The 18,066-nt window shown below is 42.4% G+C and overlaps 2 protein-coding genes across 4 annotated transcripts; both read right to left on the reverse strand.

Moving 5' to 3' along the window:
- Positions 1-789: 789 nt before the first annotated feature.
- On the reverse strand, positions 790-2,732 carry LOC119317630 (basic proline-rich protein-like). 2 transcript variants are annotated; one of them, XM_037592112.1, is made up of 2 exons: positions 2,675-2,732; positions 790-1,807 (listed from the first exon to the last, which is right to left on the reverse strand). In XM_037592112.1, exon 2 carries the CDS (start codon positions 1,791-1,793, stop codon positions 1,107-1,109), a length of 687 nt encoding a protein of 228 aa, XP_037448009.1. In that variant the 5' UTR covers positions 1,794-1,807; positions 2,675-2,732; the 3' UTR covers positions 790-1,106. The 2 variants fall into 2 exon arrangements, with proteins under 2 accessions (XP_037448009.1, XP_037448008.1); XM_037592111.1 differs by lacking the exon at positions 2,675-2,732 and adding an exon at positions 2,368-2,632.
- Positions 2,733-3,227: 495 nt separating this feature from the next.
- Positions 3,228-17,611, reverse strand: LOC119317631 (protease Do-like 7). Of its 2 annotated transcripts, XM_037592113.1 has the most exons (25): positions 17,223-17,611; positions 17,042-17,112; positions 16,802-16,936; positions 15,685-15,743; positions 15,503-15,539; positions 15,218-15,343; positions 14,570-14,659; positions 13,257-13,322; positions 12,930-12,986; positions 12,745-12,810; positions 11,542-11,649; positions 11,303-11,383; positions 9,941-9,990; positions 9,352-9,517; positions 8,755-9,252; positions 7,977-8,159; positions 7,788-7,890; positions 7,440-7,610; positions 7,273-7,352; positions 7,143-7,187; positions 6,647-6,874; positions 6,278-6,493; positions 6,031-6,188; positions 3,913-4,024; positions 3,228-3,790 (listed from the first exon to the last, which is right to left on the reverse strand). In XM_037592113.1, exons 1-25 carry the CDS (start codon positions 17,458-17,460, stop codon positions 3,614-3,616), a joined length of 3,321 nt encoding a protein of 1,106 aa, XP_037448010.1. In that variant the 5' UTR covers positions 17,461-17,611; the 3' UTR covers positions 3,228-3,613. The 2 variants fall into 2 exon arrangements, with proteins under 2 accessions (XP_037448010.1, XP_037448011.1); XM_037592114.1 differs by lacking the exon at positions 7,143-7,187 and having other exon boundaries at positions 17,223-17,609.
- Between the last annotated feature and the right edge of the window lie 455 nt (positions 17,612-18,066).

Below are 18,066 nucleotides of genomic sequence, written 5' to 3' on the forward strand. Positions count from 1 at the left end.
CATGTGAGTGAGCAAACAAGAGAAGACCGAGTCTAACCATGCATGTGTTTTCAAGCAAAATGGTGATTTCAAGATGGCAAAGGACATATTCGCTAGGATGCAGTTTGTTGAATGAGTGTATAGATCTACTATAAGACTTGGTGTATGTGGAGAGTTAAGTGTTTGGGTCAAATACGTGTAGTCCATAAGATGTTACGGGATAGGCAAAATGGCTAGACGAAGATGGTAAACTAGATACAAGATCTAGAAGGAACCATGGTAGGATGGTCGAGATGCACCTGGTCTTAGCGGGGCTTTGGTTGATCCGTACTATAACGATTTAGTACATGAAAGTAGCGCTAATAGCCATGTCTTGGGATAAACAATGTTCAATGAACCTCATTAATAAGTAGTATATTCTCTTTATCTATTTTTGCAAGGGTGTGGCTAGGTCTACGTCGACTGAGACCAAGTCTCAGTCAAGTGATATACTCCCTCCGTTTCAATTTACTTGTCGCAGGTACGGATGTATCTAGATGTATTTTAGTTCTAGATACATCCATTTCTGTGACGAGTAATTTGAAACGAAGAGAGTAGTATGTAAGAAGAAGAAAAACTGGAAAAAAATTACTTTTTATGAATCTTCATGCAAAATCAAAGAAAGATAGCATCGCTTGAGACATAATGAAGCCTCAGTCAATTGAGACTTACCAAAACTGTTTTTGCAATGATTTGATCACGTAAAATCTAGACCGGAGGACAGCGAAAGGAGACGGTCGCTGTTCAGTGCATTCCCATCGCATACACCTATTAGACACATGCATTATGCTTAATCTGTCTTTGGTGGCCAACAATCATTGACTAACTTCTTCTTAGCTTTGCAAGAGAACGCGCGAAAAGAGCATCATGAAAGTAATATCGTACGAGCCGAATCCAAACAACGCGAATGTTCATCTCATCGTGTCATACCACCCAACTATTCCCCCTTTCAACATACACCTACGAGAAGGGAACCGGATTCTCCTCCCTCCAATCAGGCGGTGCAAAGAGCTAATGGAAGTACGGCGCGATGGAGAACCTCATTCCTCGCCGGCCGGCCCGCCGACTTCAAGCGCTCAGGGTGGGAGTCAGACGATGGCGCAGGCGTTGGGGTTCTCCTCGCTGAAGATGGTGGTGAGGCGGTTGGCGTCGGTGGCCATGCTGTAGATGCCCTCGCGCACCGGCGTCGGGTAGCTGTACCGGTACTCGCCGGAGAAGTACTCGTGCCGCCTCGGCGTCGCCTCCCACCTCGGCAGCGGCGACGGCGTGTACCTCAGGTACCCCGGCGGCCCGCGGCCCTGCTGGCCGTGGTGTCCCGGCGCGCCGCTGCCCGGGTTGCCGTTCGGCGCGTGCTCCGGCTGCTGTTCTTGTTGCTGCTGTTGCTCCTGGTGTTCTTGCTGCTGCTGCTGCGACGGTGGTGGTGGTGGCTCGGGGCCGAACCGGACGCGGCGCGGCGGCTTCTTCTTGCCTCGCTTCGGCTGCCTCGGCTGCTGCTCGGGCGGCGGCGCGCCTTCCTCCGGCGCGGGCGCGGGCTGCTCGGGTTGCGGCTGGGGCTCGTGCTGGGGTGGTGGCGCTTGCGATTGGGGTGGCGGTGCTTGGGGCTGGGGCTCTGGGTGTTGCTGCTGCTGCTGCGGTGGCGGGGGGTTTGGCGGGATCATGTTCACGGAGTTGGTGCCGCTGAAGGTGACGGTGCGCGCCACGGGCCGCATGTAGAGCGTCTCTGGGTGTGGGCCGGGAGGGTAGGCCATGGCGTAGTCCATCCTCTGGTCCTCCATCCATCGCTCGCGCCCTGCATATGTCGCCCGAGCTCACAAATATCAGCTGGCTGCTTTGTTTGTGTGACAAACGTTGGAGTTCTGAGACTACACGATATATGATCACGTGACATGAGTTAAACAATAAGGCCGGCCATCCCAAATCTTTCTGCTCCAGACAATATGTTTACGCCAGTTTGTGGATGTGCCATGTGATGTACCCTACCTTTGTTCTCATTTCATCTTCTTCTTCTATCAATGAAAAGACATACAAACTTTGCGTATTCGTGAAAAAAAATGAGTCAAACAATAAGGAATGCTACTAACAAAGCTCAGCTATCATGGTACAGAAACTTATGCAAAGAAAAAGTTAACGGCGGAAGCAGAACTGAATTGTAGCGACTGGAACAACCTATCCTGAGAAATACAGAGGTCTCTAGCACTGGTGCATAACGATACTCTGCCAGAAAGATCAGCGCAGAAGGCCAAAGCTGCTCGAGAATGGTCCGAGAGAAGAAAGACATCCGTGAACCAAGCGCGAGCTCTCAAGACCTAGGACTATCTATCAGCAACCATCAGAGAAGACGCATCATACCGTTGCACTTCCCAAGCGCTTTGGAGACGATCACGCGCAGGGGATAGCAACCCATCTCCCTCCCTCCCTCCCTCCCTAACTCGCACGGTGCTGGCCTTGCTGTTGCTGTTGCGGCTGGCTCGCGTGTGCCCCTCGCGCGGGATACATGCTAGCTCCTCCTTCAGTTCGCGGCAACGAAATGGAACCAGCGAGCCATTTAAAGAAGAAGAAGAAGAAGAGACGCCCCTGAATAATTGTTCGGTTGGTGCTAGTGCTACCGTGCGAGCGCTCGAAAGAAAGAAGGAATCCGGCAACAAGGAGCGCCTACCTAAGCGGTCCTTTCCCTCTCGGCGGAAGGCATCCACCGGAGTGGCACAGAACAGAACGCATCTAAAGGGACGGCCCTCGTTTTCGCGGGTAATTGTTAGACCCGGAGCCGACTGGTAGTAGTGGTGGCGGAATATATTCCTCCGGAGATATGCGCTCCAGAGGAGAGGAAATTAGTACAACGTACGTCTGGGTTTATATAGGAGATCGTTAGATTAATGATAAAGGTGCATGCGCATGGTTTACATTTGTCAACACGATGCACAAAAGGGACACGATGACTATGAGCTTGTTTCGATGCTTCGGCTGCTCTCTTCTGCCTTCTTGCTTGCGTGTTGATTTGCCTGAATTTACGCAGGTGTGAAGGGATTCCTACTTTCTCAAGACGGATAGCGGCTTTGATTTGGATATGCTCAAGGCTTTTGAGGATCGGGTTTAGGAATATCGTGCTACCCATCTAAAGTGCCCATGCACTGTGCGACGAACTCGACATCGGTGGCACAAGGTCCAAATCTCAAAGGAAGCTTCACATACAGAATAGCTTGGTCCAAATCTCAAAGGAAGCTTCACATACAGAATAGATTGGTCCAAAAACTGAATGACCGAGTATCAGCTCCACCCCGAAAGGAGCTGCAAACTATGTGCTCTGCGGAAAAATAGTTTAGACGAGAGCTAAATCGCTAAATGGTTTATTGCTTCTACTACAGGAGAATAACAAATATATCCAATAGGTACAGAAAGGACACACCCGGCAGTCCAATTATCCACAGGCAATGAAATCCATATGTCATCTATGAATTACACTATATATCCTCCTAGTGCCCACCCTGATTCTAGCTCACCGGCATGACAAGCATTTCAGAGTTCCTCACCTCTCCATGCTTGGCCTTCCTAGAGAAGGCCTAGGCCCGCTGAAAATATCACAACAAAGCAGAATAAATCAAGCCCCGGTTGGCTGCAACGCCTTTATTGTTCTCCTCTTCCATGTGTCGGACTCCGGTTCAAAAGTGAGCTCCCAGGTCGGCCAGTAGTGAAGGTCCTGCTTCAGAGTGAGCACACGTGGTTTTCCGTTCAAGTGGACAGTCTTCACCCTAACAAACTCACGATCTTCCAATCCCTGAGGAAAATATTATTCCAGCCATATTAACTCGAATCAAATGAAATGTGAACCATGTTCACCATCAATACAAAATGTAGACTGGAATATACCAAAAGAAGACTGCTATTGACAATGCATACCTTCACCACTTCAATAAAGGACTCAAGATCTGGGGTTGGTTGCCCGTTAACTTCAACTATCCACTGGAGAGCATAAAGACCATATCTATGTACGGGACTTCCATGGCACCATCTGCATAACAAACTTGCTGCTTAATCCTAAACCCTTATAAACTGCACGCCTGACATCTATATAATTATGTAAAAATTATACTCATATTATAGGTACCCTGCCTTGCTAATCGCAACGGAAGGAGGACAGATGGATTCAGACCAAGTGTGGGCTTGAACTATGCCTAGCATTTAGAGGTAGCACCACCCAAGCAGTATCGAAAAGTATACAGATAAGACATTCGTTACAGGATGAGATTTCGCAAGATATGCTGATATCGGGAGAAACCACAATCTATTTTCATTGATATAGATGAACTCACGAAACATGCCACAAGAGGAAAAAGGCATCCATTGATCACTATTCTCTCTTTCTTATTTTCATTAAATCCATTACTCGGTTCACATATTTGCCTAACAAAACTACAGTTCCTATGGGTCGCATTCTTGTATTAATTGGCACGTCACGTTTCTAATTCCATGTGAAGTCGTATACAGCCAGAGAGCAGAACGACTTGAAAACTGTGTTGAAGTGAAAAATAGCACTCCCTTGAGCAAATCATTGCTAATCTATTCAAATCTGATCGCTTAAAAACCTATAGTGGCTGCTACAGGTTTATAACTGCAACTAAATACTCAAGTCAAAACTCCTAAATGTGGTTAGTACACCAAAACAACTGAAAAATAGCACTCCCTTGAGCAAATTATTGCTAGTGATCCAAATCTCTTTGATTCGCGGGATTTCAGAAACACAGGAATGGGAAAAATATAGGATTGGAATGTCATGCTCATCTCAATCCTACAAGATTTTGGTTTGTTTGATTGCATCATAGGAAAAACAAAGGATTCTATCAAAGAGGTTTGAGTGGATGCTAGAAATCTGATGGGAAGTAGTACAAAGAAATCCTTAGGAAAAATTCCTGCAGGATTCAATCCTATGAATCAAACAACCAACATAGGAAAAAATTCTATGGATTCTAATCCTCCAAAATTCCTACGAAAATACTTTGAGGGCTCCTTTGATTCAAAGGAATTGCATAGGATTTTTGGAGGATTTGAACCCTTAGGAATTTTTCCTGTGATGCTCGTTTGATTCGTAGGATTGGCATCCTTTGGAATTTTTCCATAGGATCCATTTGTACTACATTTTGGAGGAAAATTTCCATCCACTCAAACCTCTTTGTAGAATTCCTTTGTTTCCTGCGCTATCAAACATTCTTTCAAATCCTGTAGGATAATATGGGACATGCCCTGCATTTTTCCAATTCCTTCATTTTGACAATCCTGCGAATCAAAGAGGCCCTCAACCTATAGTGGCTGCTACATGCTTATAACTCCGAAAAAATTGCCCTCTTGGGAGCATGGAATAAATTTACACCAGTAGATACTTTACACCTGTAATATACATGTCACAAGTAATCTGGTGGAACACAGACGTATTTCCATTCCCCTTCCGGCTGCTCTTTGGAAAGATTGCATACAGGTGTAATTCCAGTCCCTTCCATGCCTGGCTGGACCGAAATATCAGCAGGCAACAACGACTAACCTCGCATCGCTGAAACCCTAGGTCAATGTCATGGATGGCAGGGAAGCACAAAAGGGGGGTGGGCGAGGGAACTCGGGATCGGGGCACCTCTCTCTCTCACTCTCGGTTCTCGCCGACGGAAAGAAAATGTGACCTCCCATGCTCTGTAATGTTTTCGGGTGTAATGGACCGAAACCGGGGGAGAAAAAAAAACTGAAACGGCGAACCAAGCGCGTTTCTGGGCTCTGTACAATATTCCGGTTTTGAGTCCCAATCCGGTGCACCAAGCGTAGCCTAAATGTGTTAGTACACCAAAACAACTGAAAAAATGCACTCAAGCAAATTAATGCTAGTCACTCAAATCCGATCACTTTAAAGTTTAAACCTATAGTGGCTGCTACAGGCTTATTATAACTTTTAACTAAATACTGTGGTCAAAACTCATCAGAGTTGGTGCTAATATTTGCGCATAAATATTTGTTAAAAAAAAACATGTTCCTCACCTAGCAACATAAACTCCATGACCTTCCTTGGGCAAGAAACCAAGTGCACGCACTGCTGAATGAGGATCCTGAATTATGGATCCACACCAATTCACCATCCTTGTTGAACCATTACCATCTCTTACATCGGTTCCAACAATAAGGTCAATTTCTTTTCCCTGCATGAAACAGTTGTAATAATGATATATATAGATATTCTAGATTCATATTGTAACTGTACAAAAAAAAGGTAATAAACCTTCCTCACCTGACGAAATATTGTCATGTTAAGCACGCCATCTGAATCGATAGATTGGTCCAACTTTTGGCAAGCATTCTCGATGTCAAGAAAGCATGTTATTGGTTCCTTGTTGATAGCCAGAATCATATCTCCCTGTTCCAGAAGCTTTTCCGCCTTTGATCCAGCCAAACAACCTTTGACCCGCAAGACTTGTCTGCGCACAGGGTCCTTCTTAGCGAGAGCCTACAAAGATAATCAAATAGAACAATAAATGTCTCAATTGATATACTCGCACAATATTCAGGCCCAGAAGCCAGAGAGGAACGATATAATCACGTTTGCCAGGTCAGGAAAAACAATTTTGGGCGAGATTAAGTGAAACATTAAGCTAATTACCTGCACCCAGTTATCGCTCAATCCATAGCTTCTTGCTTTCGAGAGCAAAGTTGGATAAAGTTCCACCTCCAGAAGTCTGACAAGTGGCATTGGCCTTCGAATTCCATTGATAAGACGAAATGGTCCAGGAGTACCCGAGATTATCTTCTCAAGGACTTGACTTATTGCATATATTGGTATACCTCTAACGAACTGATGGTCCTCTGAACTGCTACAACCATATTTGAGCTGGAGAGAAAAAATTAGGTTGTTAATTACACCGTCAAGTACATGAGAGGTAACAACTAGGGACAGTACCATTACATGGTTTTTTACAAGCATTAGGACTACAGGTTATGACTCATGATGTCAGGCAAAAGGCTAAGAAAATCGGCTGCTTTACTTAATACAGTATAACATTTAGATTCTTAAACGCAATTTAGGATCATTACATACTGAATATGTATTTTTATTCCATTGCCCATTTACTTGATGTTGGAGATATCAAGCGGCTAACCTTGGGCGTAAGCTGCCGTTTTGTGCTTTTCTTTTTTCTTTTGATCTTTTCAAGAAATGCTCCTGAGAACATGGGAGCGTCATTACTTACAAAAACAGACCAAGGTTAACAACTCCCAACGCAAACTAACCTGGGTGGAAAAGCTTGCCCATAACGCTTGAACTCTTCCTTGCTCATCCGTCAATATACCCGAAAATGAGCTACCGAAATCTATAAAAAAAAACAGTTTTCAGTACAATTACAAACAATCAAGACATGAGATCGACAAAGGTTAGTTGAAATGTGCATAGGAAGTACCAGTATCAAGCTCAATGACCTCCATATTTATTGCACGATATCGTGGGCAGTCAGCTGAGCCAATATTAACAGCCGTGCAAGGATTAGTTATGGTTGATTTCCTTGATGTAGCCTGTAAGCTTCTACTTAGCCCAACTAGGTAGACAGAATCTCCTCGGCGCAAGGCAGGTTCTACATATACATCCAAAATGGCAAAAACAAACCGGTACAAAAAGGTTGTTAAGTCATACCAGGGGCGCTAAAATGACCAAACAATATACTTATAGGAAATAAATAGAAGGGGCGCTAAAATGACCAAACAATATACTTATAGGAAATAAATAGAAGGGGCGCTAAAATGAAACAAACCAGGAAGAAGCTTGGCAGCTCGAATAACAGATGCACCAGCTCCCAGTGCAGAAGGATCATAGGCAACCAATGCAAAATTATGAACAGGATGCAGAAAAACAACCTGAAAACCAAAATTTGGAAGCTACTATTAATTGAAATTCAATATGACATGGATTTAGTCAACAAAATGGGTGCTGAGCTCATTACCTCTGCAGGTATTTCAATGGGATATGCAGCAAAAGAGAGCATTATATCAGAGATAGATACAGCAACTGTATTCCTATCGACGGCAACCAGACCTAGGCAGTCAGAATGATATATTATCACACCGGTTCCAAAGAAATGTTGAGAATGCACTCCATCAAGCATGCATATTGGTGGCACATGCACCTATAAAATAGTAGAGGTACAGGTGAGTCAGGTTCTGAATAAGCACAAATCACAAAACAGCTGAAACCAACAATTGCTGGTTACGATGTACTGTAAAACACATAGCAGTAGTTCATTCACCAGTCCAAGAGTAAAGAGCAAAACAGTAGATATGCAAGTAAATGAGAGAATAAAAATGACTTAATAGTAATCAATGAGGAAACGAAAACAGGACATTTGTACAAGATACAGATTTGTCATACAGGTATAGGTGTCATTGGTTCACTATCATCAATATATTAAGATCATTTGCGGAATTTCTAAGAAAATGATGCCACTTGTTCTGAATGTTGACACCGTTGGATCAGAGAGAGAGAGGGAGTAGAGGTGGTAGAGATGATGAAGCCATAAGTAACCTTCAAAAACGAAAATAAACTACTTCCTCCGATCCACTAAAGTTGTACTAAAGCAGCATCAATTAACATGGATCGGACTATCGGAGGGAGTACTGAATATACCAAACATTGTCGTCATCAAATATTCAAATAAACTAAAACAACGAAATAAGCATAACCGTGATAGCTCCTCAAATTTTAGATTTGAGAATAGCACTCACCTCAAACATTACAAGAGCTGGCTCAATTACTTGTTCTGCCAATGAAGCATTACTTGATATTGTCCGAGCAAGGTCAGAGACTTCCACACTGGAAGGATGCCTCAATGCGCCATCTTTTATGTCATCTAAATCTCCAAAAGATGATATAGTTCCCTCAGCAGCTATCTCCTCATCCACCCGGCGCCTTTTTTTCTCAATGATGGAATCTTCGCCAGAGTGGGATCCATCTACGGCAATCTCCTCATCTGTTTGCATTTTTACGCATCCATCTGCCGTATTCTCAGACTCGTGCTGGCATTTGAGATCCATAGGACTTGATTCAGTCAAAGGTGAAACGGAATTTAAGTTTGCATCCATATGGCCGGCACGATGAGAAACTACAAAGGGAGATTCAAGCGGTATAGCCAACTTTGCATTCCACAGACCAGTTGCGTCATTTCGAGTGTACAACTGAGGAGGCGCATACCAACCGTGTTGATCAATTGTCACCAGTACAGACTGAACACATAAATAAGGCGGGGGCTTAGTTGTATATAAAACTCAACATTTACTAAGGAAGGTTTATCATGATAAAGCTCCTAAGGAACATTTTTGTACCTTGTTCCGATAACGGTCAGTGTACTTTACATATTCGAGAGGCACTCGTGCTCCCCTAGACAGCTTTGAAATAACTGCAATAAGGTCATCTAAATTTTCAATATCCTCTCCCGCAAACTTTTTGATAATTGAATGGCGTGGAACCGATGCCCGAGAGAGCATGTACCTACATTGCAAGGTGTTGAATAAGTCACAGAAAAAGATGATTGCTTTGATATTAATATACATATTTGGACAAAAAAACGACTAAGAAACGCATGGTGAAAATCACTGAAACTTGAAGTAAAGTGTCCCTGGAGACTTGAAAATAAGACAATTGGGAAGGTATAATCTTCAAGTAAAATGATGGAGACAAGAGGAGCAAATAAACATACGTTGCAGATTACACTCTTTAGGAACATTGTGATATTCAGATTTAGCTGGCAAAATGGCACCTTGTTAGAATTTAAATGCAAGGCAATTCTACTAGTCTATTGCAAAGTGATGTGTCCACTGACTAAGATTGATAAAGGACTGGCTAGAATCACCACTGCAGATCAATAGTTCTTTCAGGAAATGTAATGTCAGCAATTATGGCTAGTTGTCTTACCCTGCCTCGGCAACATATACAAGACCACATTTGAAGCGGAAGTTTCTAGCCTGAAACGCAATATGAACAACATTAGTACCAGCGTGAAACTTAAACATATACTGTAACAACATACATTCATATAGTTTAATATAAGTTTGAATAGGATGATGATGTTATCATCAGTCCAATTTCGTTTACTGAACACATGTGGCCACAGTGGCGAGATTAACATTTCTAGCAGAGAAGTTAAACATGTGTCCATTCGGCGTTTGACTCAAGTGGACTAATTGTGATTTACAGATGTAATAGGGCAGAAAGCTCAACACTTCAGAAACCAAAGTGCAGCAAGTCAATAAATTAAACATTGCATAACAACTCCGCTATACTCGTATGGTTTAAGTTGTATACAAATTATGGTCTCACAAACAACATAAGCGTGAAATAAGGAATATAGTATCGCTGTCAAGAAAACTTGGCTTCAACAAGCTACTCGAGCCCAGCTACTGGAAGCACAATTCAGGCCTGGCCTGAGCTCATGCTATTCTCAATAACAGCTCGTATCATACTCTGTCCCCCCAAAAAAAAATTCAATGATAACACTAGTCCTCCGTTGTTCTAATAGTCCAAAGCCTATGTGTTAATGCTAGTTTCACCCCAACACAAGAGCCTAACAACCCATAAAGGCCCATCCCAACAACAGAGACAGAACTCCAATCTCGCAACCCTAGCTAAACTCCAAATGTCATATCATCCACCGCGACAGAAAGCCTTCCGCCGCCGCCCAACTCAGCTCCAGCCACTGCCTCCTCCCACTACTTCGAACACCTTCCGCCACCACCATAGAATACGTCTCCAAGCGTCGGCAGGTGCCTTGAATCCAGTGCCAACCTCCTCTTCCGGCAATATTCTGGGAATGTGAGCTTTTTCACATGGTTTGGATGTGTTGCGATTAATAGCGTGTTGAGCCTTTGAGAACACAAGTTTCCTGTTTGGTTATTCATTAGATCATACATGCAGTTTGTTTCTGAATCTCAGTTTTGTTGCTGACCTTTTTATCAAGCGGGGCATTATATTACCAAGCTTGGTCAAGCCGATCCCAAGCCTAATTGAGTAAGGATGTAAGTTCAAAGAAAAGACTCACTCAAGCTTGGTCAGGCTCGCTCGAGCTCAACTCGAACTTGAATTTTGTATATAGCTTGAGCTGAACCAACCTTGGCTCACTCAAGGTCGGCTTGTTGACAGCCCCAGAATAGATTTCACTTTTAAATTTTTATTTGCATCAACTATTCTTTGATGCACTGTACCACAAAAACAAATGTGTACTCGTTCCTTGAAAGAGCAAGGAGAGCATCAGCTTGGAAAGGAATGAGGGGAACTTACCTGCTGGTATGAAAGTGGATGGATGACAGCACCACTGACTTCCAAGAAATGATTTGGAGTTATAGAGTGCAAATCCTCAACCTGAAGAGTTACAGTGGCATAAATATGGTTGCTGATTTTATTTTAAAAAAGATAGTTGCAACAGCTGTATCGGTGTGAAAGGAAGTAAACATTAGTAGTATATACAAGTTCTTTTCTGCTGAAAATATTAAATAAGATGAGTCAAAATTAGAAATTACCTCTAACTTTACTGTCAAAGGCACTCCACCTCTTTCAATCTGCAAATTTACCTCCTTGCCGACGCTGTCATCAAGTAAAGTCTCCATTGCGAGAAACTGGGTTACAACCTGCAATTAGTTAAGTAAAATGCTTGGTGAGAACATGCTTCAGTCAGAAACTTATGAGATAATGAAAGTGCAATTAGTTTAGTAACATGCTTGGTGCAAAAATGAGTCGAAAAAGGAAAGGATAAAATGTAGTACAATCAACGATGCCACATGATATCAGGACAGGTAAAATGGAAAGGAGAAATGTGATTTCCTTGAGGTTGGGTACTAAAAAGAAACTGGAAACTTGCTTAAAACGTTCTGGATCAATATATACTGGCAACTTTTCCTAGAATTTGCAGATCGGGTACATTGTTAGACCATAAGCCTTGACCAGGATTTATTGATGCTCCCCCCATATCACAAATACATGTCGTTTTGTATATTGACAGTCTTCAAGATTTACCTGATTTACCTTCGCCCACTAATTTTTACTATAGCCTTTAGTCCCAAACAAGTTGGGGTAGGCTAGAGCTGAAACCCATAAGATATTGAAACCAACTCATGGTTGGCACGTGGATAGCTACCTTCCATGCACCCCTGTCCATGGCCAGTTCTTTGGTGATATCAGTCCTTCAGATCTGTCTTAACAGACTCCTCCCATATCAAGTTTGGTCTACCCCGACCTCTCTTATGAATATACTTTTTGAGACAAATCTAAGCATATGATTGGTAAGTTCTCAACCTAAAAATCTGAAACAGTATTTATAGACAAAGTTTGACCAAAGACATCCAAAATGACATGTATTTGTAATATGAAGGGAGTGATAAACAGCAAGATTGCAATATACATGAAATGACATAGCAGTTAATTACTGGCATGGTACAGATAACTGACAATTGTTAGATTATTGTTCGCGGATAATGTTAGGAGTATATCCTTTTGAACCAATGGTTCACAACCTAGAGTTGTTTGTGTTTTGGTACTTATGAAAAAAGAACATATCATCACAAATTCATCATGTCACATATATTATCTTCAGTTTTCAGTATTAGGTGAATAGGAATAGAGAACAGTGGGTACCAACGTTTTGCTAATTTGCTACTGCTGTCTGAAGTTATCAGGCTACAGAGTACACTAACAAATATAGCAAGCCATTTTAAAGCGATGATTACCTCCCCATTGATGTGAACTAGCACATCACCAGGTTCCAAATGTTTATGTGCAGGTCCTTCTGGCACCTGCAAGGACAGAGCTCTCCAGTTTCAGCAAGACATAGAATGGCATAATACAAGAAGCAGCAAGCCAAGTAACAATGTACAATCATGTTTAGAAGTTAGAACTAATAAAGGCAAATTACCACAGAGTCAACAACCAGCATTCCAGTTTCGCCTGCTGGAGAAACAAGGCGTACCATCTGTATAAACAAAAATGATAAGTTCCAGCACTTAATCACAGAGCATGAGGGTTAACATTCAAAAATATATTCCAATGGAAAGAAAAATGTAGATGTTTACCGATATAAACAAGTAGAAGTAGAACAACTAATATTCATAACTAGTAGCAGGTATAGATAAAGTTATGTTCATAAAATGTAAACAGATTGAACTTGATTCCAGCAATAAATTTGATGCGGGGCAGGCAGATATTTTCTAGACAATTAGCAAACCATGAACAGTGTAAATACCTGCTCTGTCTCATTCCTCAGTCCAAGACGCCGAGTTTCTTCAAATCCTTTGTGTTGAAAGGTCATCTTTAAGAAGGACAAAAAAATATAATAGGGATAATGTGAGGTCCAGACTCTAGGGCAGAGTAAAGCAACAGTGATCGATGATAAACAAAAATTACAACTAATAAAAACACCAATAGCATTTGCTAACTAGATATTTTTTTTCTTGGGCAAATTTTGCGAATTGTCATGGTTTAAAGCAGTATTTTTAGTGAGGCAGTGAGCCATAATACCAACACCGCTACACAGTGGCTTATGCAGTGCTCTGTAATTGTACAGTTGTGGCATCATTGAACATTATACACTATACCATCCAGTGTGTAGCAGCACTTCAGTCCAGATACATTACAGGATTTCATACAATCCATATGTTGATCATAGAAACCTAAAGGGTGTGTTTGCTTTGAAGCTACACAATGCCATAAGTGTGGTGCCCCACGCTTTCGTGGTGAGCAAATCATCCACCATCAGTGTAAAAGTTCTGCACATAAAGAAAGTGCCAATGACAGGTGGGGCATGATGCTAAGAAATTATGATTTATGAGCACACCACAAGTGTGGCAGCAAATCAAATAACTGGCCAAAATGGTGAAACCAACCTAAGTGAGTTATTTCCAGACCAACATGCCCTTATAATTTGAATCCATACCCCAGAACACTTAATAGAAGCAAAGCATTGGTCATAATACAACATAAGCTCTTTTTTCTATTTCAGTGTTGGTTGTTCAACTTCCTATTGATAAACAAGCATGTCATGCCACTACATTTCCATTATCCTCAATACAGAACTCTAGTGCTATGCTTCTGCAACACACTATGTGAACTTCAGTTCTCGGTGTTGAACAAGAATGGTAAACAGTTATAATAGCCAATTTAGATGCTGAGTGCAAATAACAGGTAAGATATTCATTGCATTCTAAACTAGAAATATTTGTAGAGAAGGAAGAGTTGAAAAAATATAGGTCATTAAGAAAGCATTGCTTCATTTCCATGTGCCATGCTCATATGATTCAGAGTTACTTGACACTGCAGTACTGCACTAGCATACGCGCGAATTTTGTGGATCCATTCTACACTCATGTTATCCAATATATACTACAACTATAAGCAGAAAGACCAGAAGACTATTCTACACTGTTGAAGTTCTTCAAGGTTACATACAGGCAGATTTAACAAGACTACAAAGTTCACTGTTCACCATAAGTCATAAGTAGCTCTCAACTTAAACAAAATATACAATTAAAAAATGGTATCATCGGACAGCATGCACACCTGCAGTGTACCACGAGGAATATAAACAGATTCTGACTTGATACCAAATGCATCCCAACAATCACGTATCAAATTCAGTGCCCTAACAACCTGGAAATAGTTTAAACAAACAATGTTAACAAAAATAAGAGTGTCATGAATAATCAATCTTAAATAGCATGATGTGTTTTTAAGGTGTCCTGCCTTAAGGCGCCCTGGCAACGCCTTACAAATATGCCCACCTTAGGCACTTAAGCATCGCCTAGGCGCTAGAGCGGGTGGTGTCGCCTTAGGTTGCCTTACCGCCTTATAAACAATGATGTTTATAATTATATGTAACTAGACAATGTCAAACTCGCATTTGTTTCTGTTTTCTGTTCTTTTTTTGGTGAAGTGAAGTGCATCGGTCACATGACACCGTACAGTAAGCAAGACATTATTAAGGAGACTGGTGCACTCTTACGCTTCTAGCTGAGATGAAATTTTCTGTAAAGCCAACTAAATTTAGTATGTGTTAGTTTAATCACATATGGATGATTTATGAATGCCTAACACTGGTTTAACTAGCAGTATCATTTCCTTATGATTAATATATTATCCCACAATTCCGGTACATCTCAAAATAGTATGAGGAGGTAGTAATGTTACTAATGTACTAATGATACTTACACGTTCTAATGGAAGGAAAAAAGCAGAAGCACTGGAAGATTTGCTTCCAGCATTCAGGGCAACAGCTCTTCCTTGGCAATCAACAACTGGGGAACCACTAGAGCCACCTTTAGTTCCAGATGCAGCCTAAAGAAACAAACAATCACGTTAACTTATGAGCATCAACAACAAGACAATTAACATGTTGTATGGCATCAATGCAATAAAAGATCATTTCAGATGCACAAATCCAGCAATTCAATCAAACATGTACACATGTCATATTGAGTAGCTAAAGAGAAGCACCTGCATATAGAATGTGTTGAAATCATTGTACCCGTCCCTGTCAAAGAATTAAAGGTTAGAATATATACGATACATGGTGTAATAATCTTATATACTGTCTACAAGCTTGGGGTGGCTAGGAGCGTAAAGAAAATATCATAAGCCCATATCATAAACTTGTCATGCAAAAAAGTAAGGCGTACTTCTTGTAGTGAGGCGCTTCTCTATCCAGTCGAGCAAGTGTTCCCGCCAAAATTGAAACCTAAATCAAGGAAGATGAATCAGAAAAATTTACAGTATGCAACACAATTTAAACAATTTCCCACAGCTAATCAGTTATTATTTCCACACGTATCCTTGTTAAGTATGAACCCCCATATCTAGGGGAATCCACATCAAATCCAGCATGCCGCATAACACAGATGTCACAATCTCAGTTGCAAACTTAATAGGACTTTGTTTCAATGCTGACATAAACAATTTGTTCCAAATTCCTTTTCTAGCTATCATCTATCATGCCAAATGTTGTCACTAGCGCTGTTTAGCGCATGTCTACTGTTTCTGTATTAACTACTCCCTCTGTTCCTAAATATAAGTCTTTTAGAGATTTCAATAAGGACTACATGCGGAGCAAAATGAGTGAATCTACACTCTAAAATATGTCTATATACATCCGTATGTAGTCCGCATTAAAATCTCTAAAATGGCTTATATTTAGAAACGGAGGGAGTAGTTGAATAAGTGCATTCCAGGTCAAGGAATATTAACAATTGCAACTACTAGTAAGCTTATGGTCTTAGTATGGAAAGGTTGGAGATTAAAAGCTCCTAATTAAGCATCACATTCATCTAACTGAAACCTAAATAGTTCTGCTGAGTTAGACACAAAGAAAGATGGTGTGCGTATCATTATTTTTCTAACATGCAAAACCCTCACAAGCATTTAATCACATTTGCTCTGTGGAATATGATTGCTAATAGCAGTAAGGAGATCGAGATTCAGGTAGGGTCACTCCTAATTTTTCAAAAGAGAACGAAACAAATGCTTATTTCATACAGTTAAGATATCATTATCTTGCTGAAATGGCATAATGTGACATTTTACTAGTGTGGTTTCAAGGAACTGTGCGCATGAATTTTGAAGTGAAAATGCTTTGTTTTACAGGATGGCAAAAGAAGAAATTAAAGGTCTGGTAGAAGCAATTAAACATGCTTCATTCCCATAATCCAACGCTGAATTCCTCGTGCAGCATCACTTTACGGGATACTACGGTTCATAAAACAGCAACCAGGGAGCGAATGAACTGGCGTATAAGGAAACCTTTTCGCCGCTGTCATTGCCGACAACTCGGATTTCTAGCCCAACAGATGCTGCTTCAGGGTCTAGAGGGATCTCCTCATACTTGAGGAACTTTATGGCACCTGGGTCATAGCGGAAAAAACCAAAATCATGTACCTGTTTTGAGAAGAGGAGGAAACTTGGATTAACAATACGCCATTGGCACAGGGTTAAACAAAATAAAACAGAACAGAATAAGAGTGGAAAGGAACAAACACTAACAGGGTCTCTGTATAGGGGGTACACAGGGATCTCCTCCCGGTTCACGAACATCGCCTCCGAGACCACAGGACCTACGAGCACACAGCAACACACGAATGAATATATTACACGAGGAGGAGGAGGAGGAGGAGGAGGAGGAGGCATCGGATCGGCGGATAGGTGGAGGGAGGGGGGCGCGCACCGGGCTTGACGACGTGGCGATTGGTGAGGATGATGCCGCGGGCCTTGTCGACGACGAAGCCGGTGGCGTAGCTGGCGCCGGCAACCTCGGTGTCGAAGGCGCGCGGCGCGGTGGTGCGGAGGACGGCGACGGCGGGCACGACGCGGGAGAGCGCGCGGCGCCAGTCCTCGGCCGTGACGCTGGACTCGATCTCCATGGCCAGCTCCCCGCCGACCTCCTCCTTCACGGGGCTCTCCATCGCGGCGGCGATCTGGCTCCCCTGCCGCTGCCGCTAGGGTTTAGAGCTGCCCACGGCCAGAGAGAGAGAGGAGCTCCAGTTCCAGTTCAGAGGGAGGGGGGGAGGGATGATTTTTATTTTTTTATCAACAAAAATCGCTCACGCGGGCGATGTGATGAGGAGGGGTGGGAATGAGATCACCGGGGGGAGGGAGGTTGGGAGTGGAGCTGGTAAACAAGGATTTTGGACTGCTCGCACGAGATTTTAGAGGGGGGGGACCACCCTGCCCTGAGTCACGCTCCCGTTGCCGTGGGTTTCTTTTTCCTCGCCTTTTTTTATCAACAACAAACTGATAGAGTTTCTTTTTCCTCGCCTTTTTTTAGTTTTTTTAGGGGTTCCTCGCCTTTTTTGAGTGGAATATTCTTTTTCCTCGCTGAGTCACTGGATCTGGATTAGGCCTTGTTCGCCTGCGATAAGTTTTTCTTTTGTTTATGTAGTAAAGAACACTGGAGATCCTATTTAATTTAGCGCCTAGGTCATGGAATAACGAGGTACCGCGCACCCTCTCTGTGCTACAGCTAAGTACGGTTGGGCCAACCCAACTAGCTCCCTTTTCGGTTCAAGGCT

Source organism: Triticum dicoccoides, chromosome 6A (assembly GCF_002162155.2).
Source record: "Triticum dicoccoides isolate Atlit2015 ecotype Zavitan chromosome 6A, WEW_v2.0, whole genome shotgun sequence".
Lineage (NCBI taxonomy): Eukaryota > Viridiplantae > Streptophyta > Magnoliopsida > Poales > Poaceae > Triticum > Triticum dicoccoides.

Coding starts and splice junctions, on each gene's coding strand:
- LOC119317630 (XM_037592111.1), bottom strand. CDS start 2,422: ATGGGTTGCTATCCCCTGCGCGTGATCGTCTCCAAAGCGCTTGGGAAG. Junction 1,808..2,367: donor AGCGCTTGGGAAGTGCAACG/GTATGATGCGTC, acceptor CGACATATGCAG/GGCGCGAGCGATGGATGGAG.
- LOC119317631 (XM_037592113.1), bottom strand. CDS start 17,460: ATGGAGAGCCCCGTGAAGGAGGAGGTCGGCGGGGAGCTGGCCATGGAG. Junction 16,937..17,041: donor ACCCCCTATACAGAGACCCT/GTTAGTGTTTGT, acceptor TTCTCAAAACAG/GTACATGATTTTGGTTTTTT. Junction 15,540..15,684: donor GAAGCGCCTCACTACAAGAA/GTACGCCTTACT, acceptor ATTCTTTGACAG/GGACGGGTACAATGATTTCA.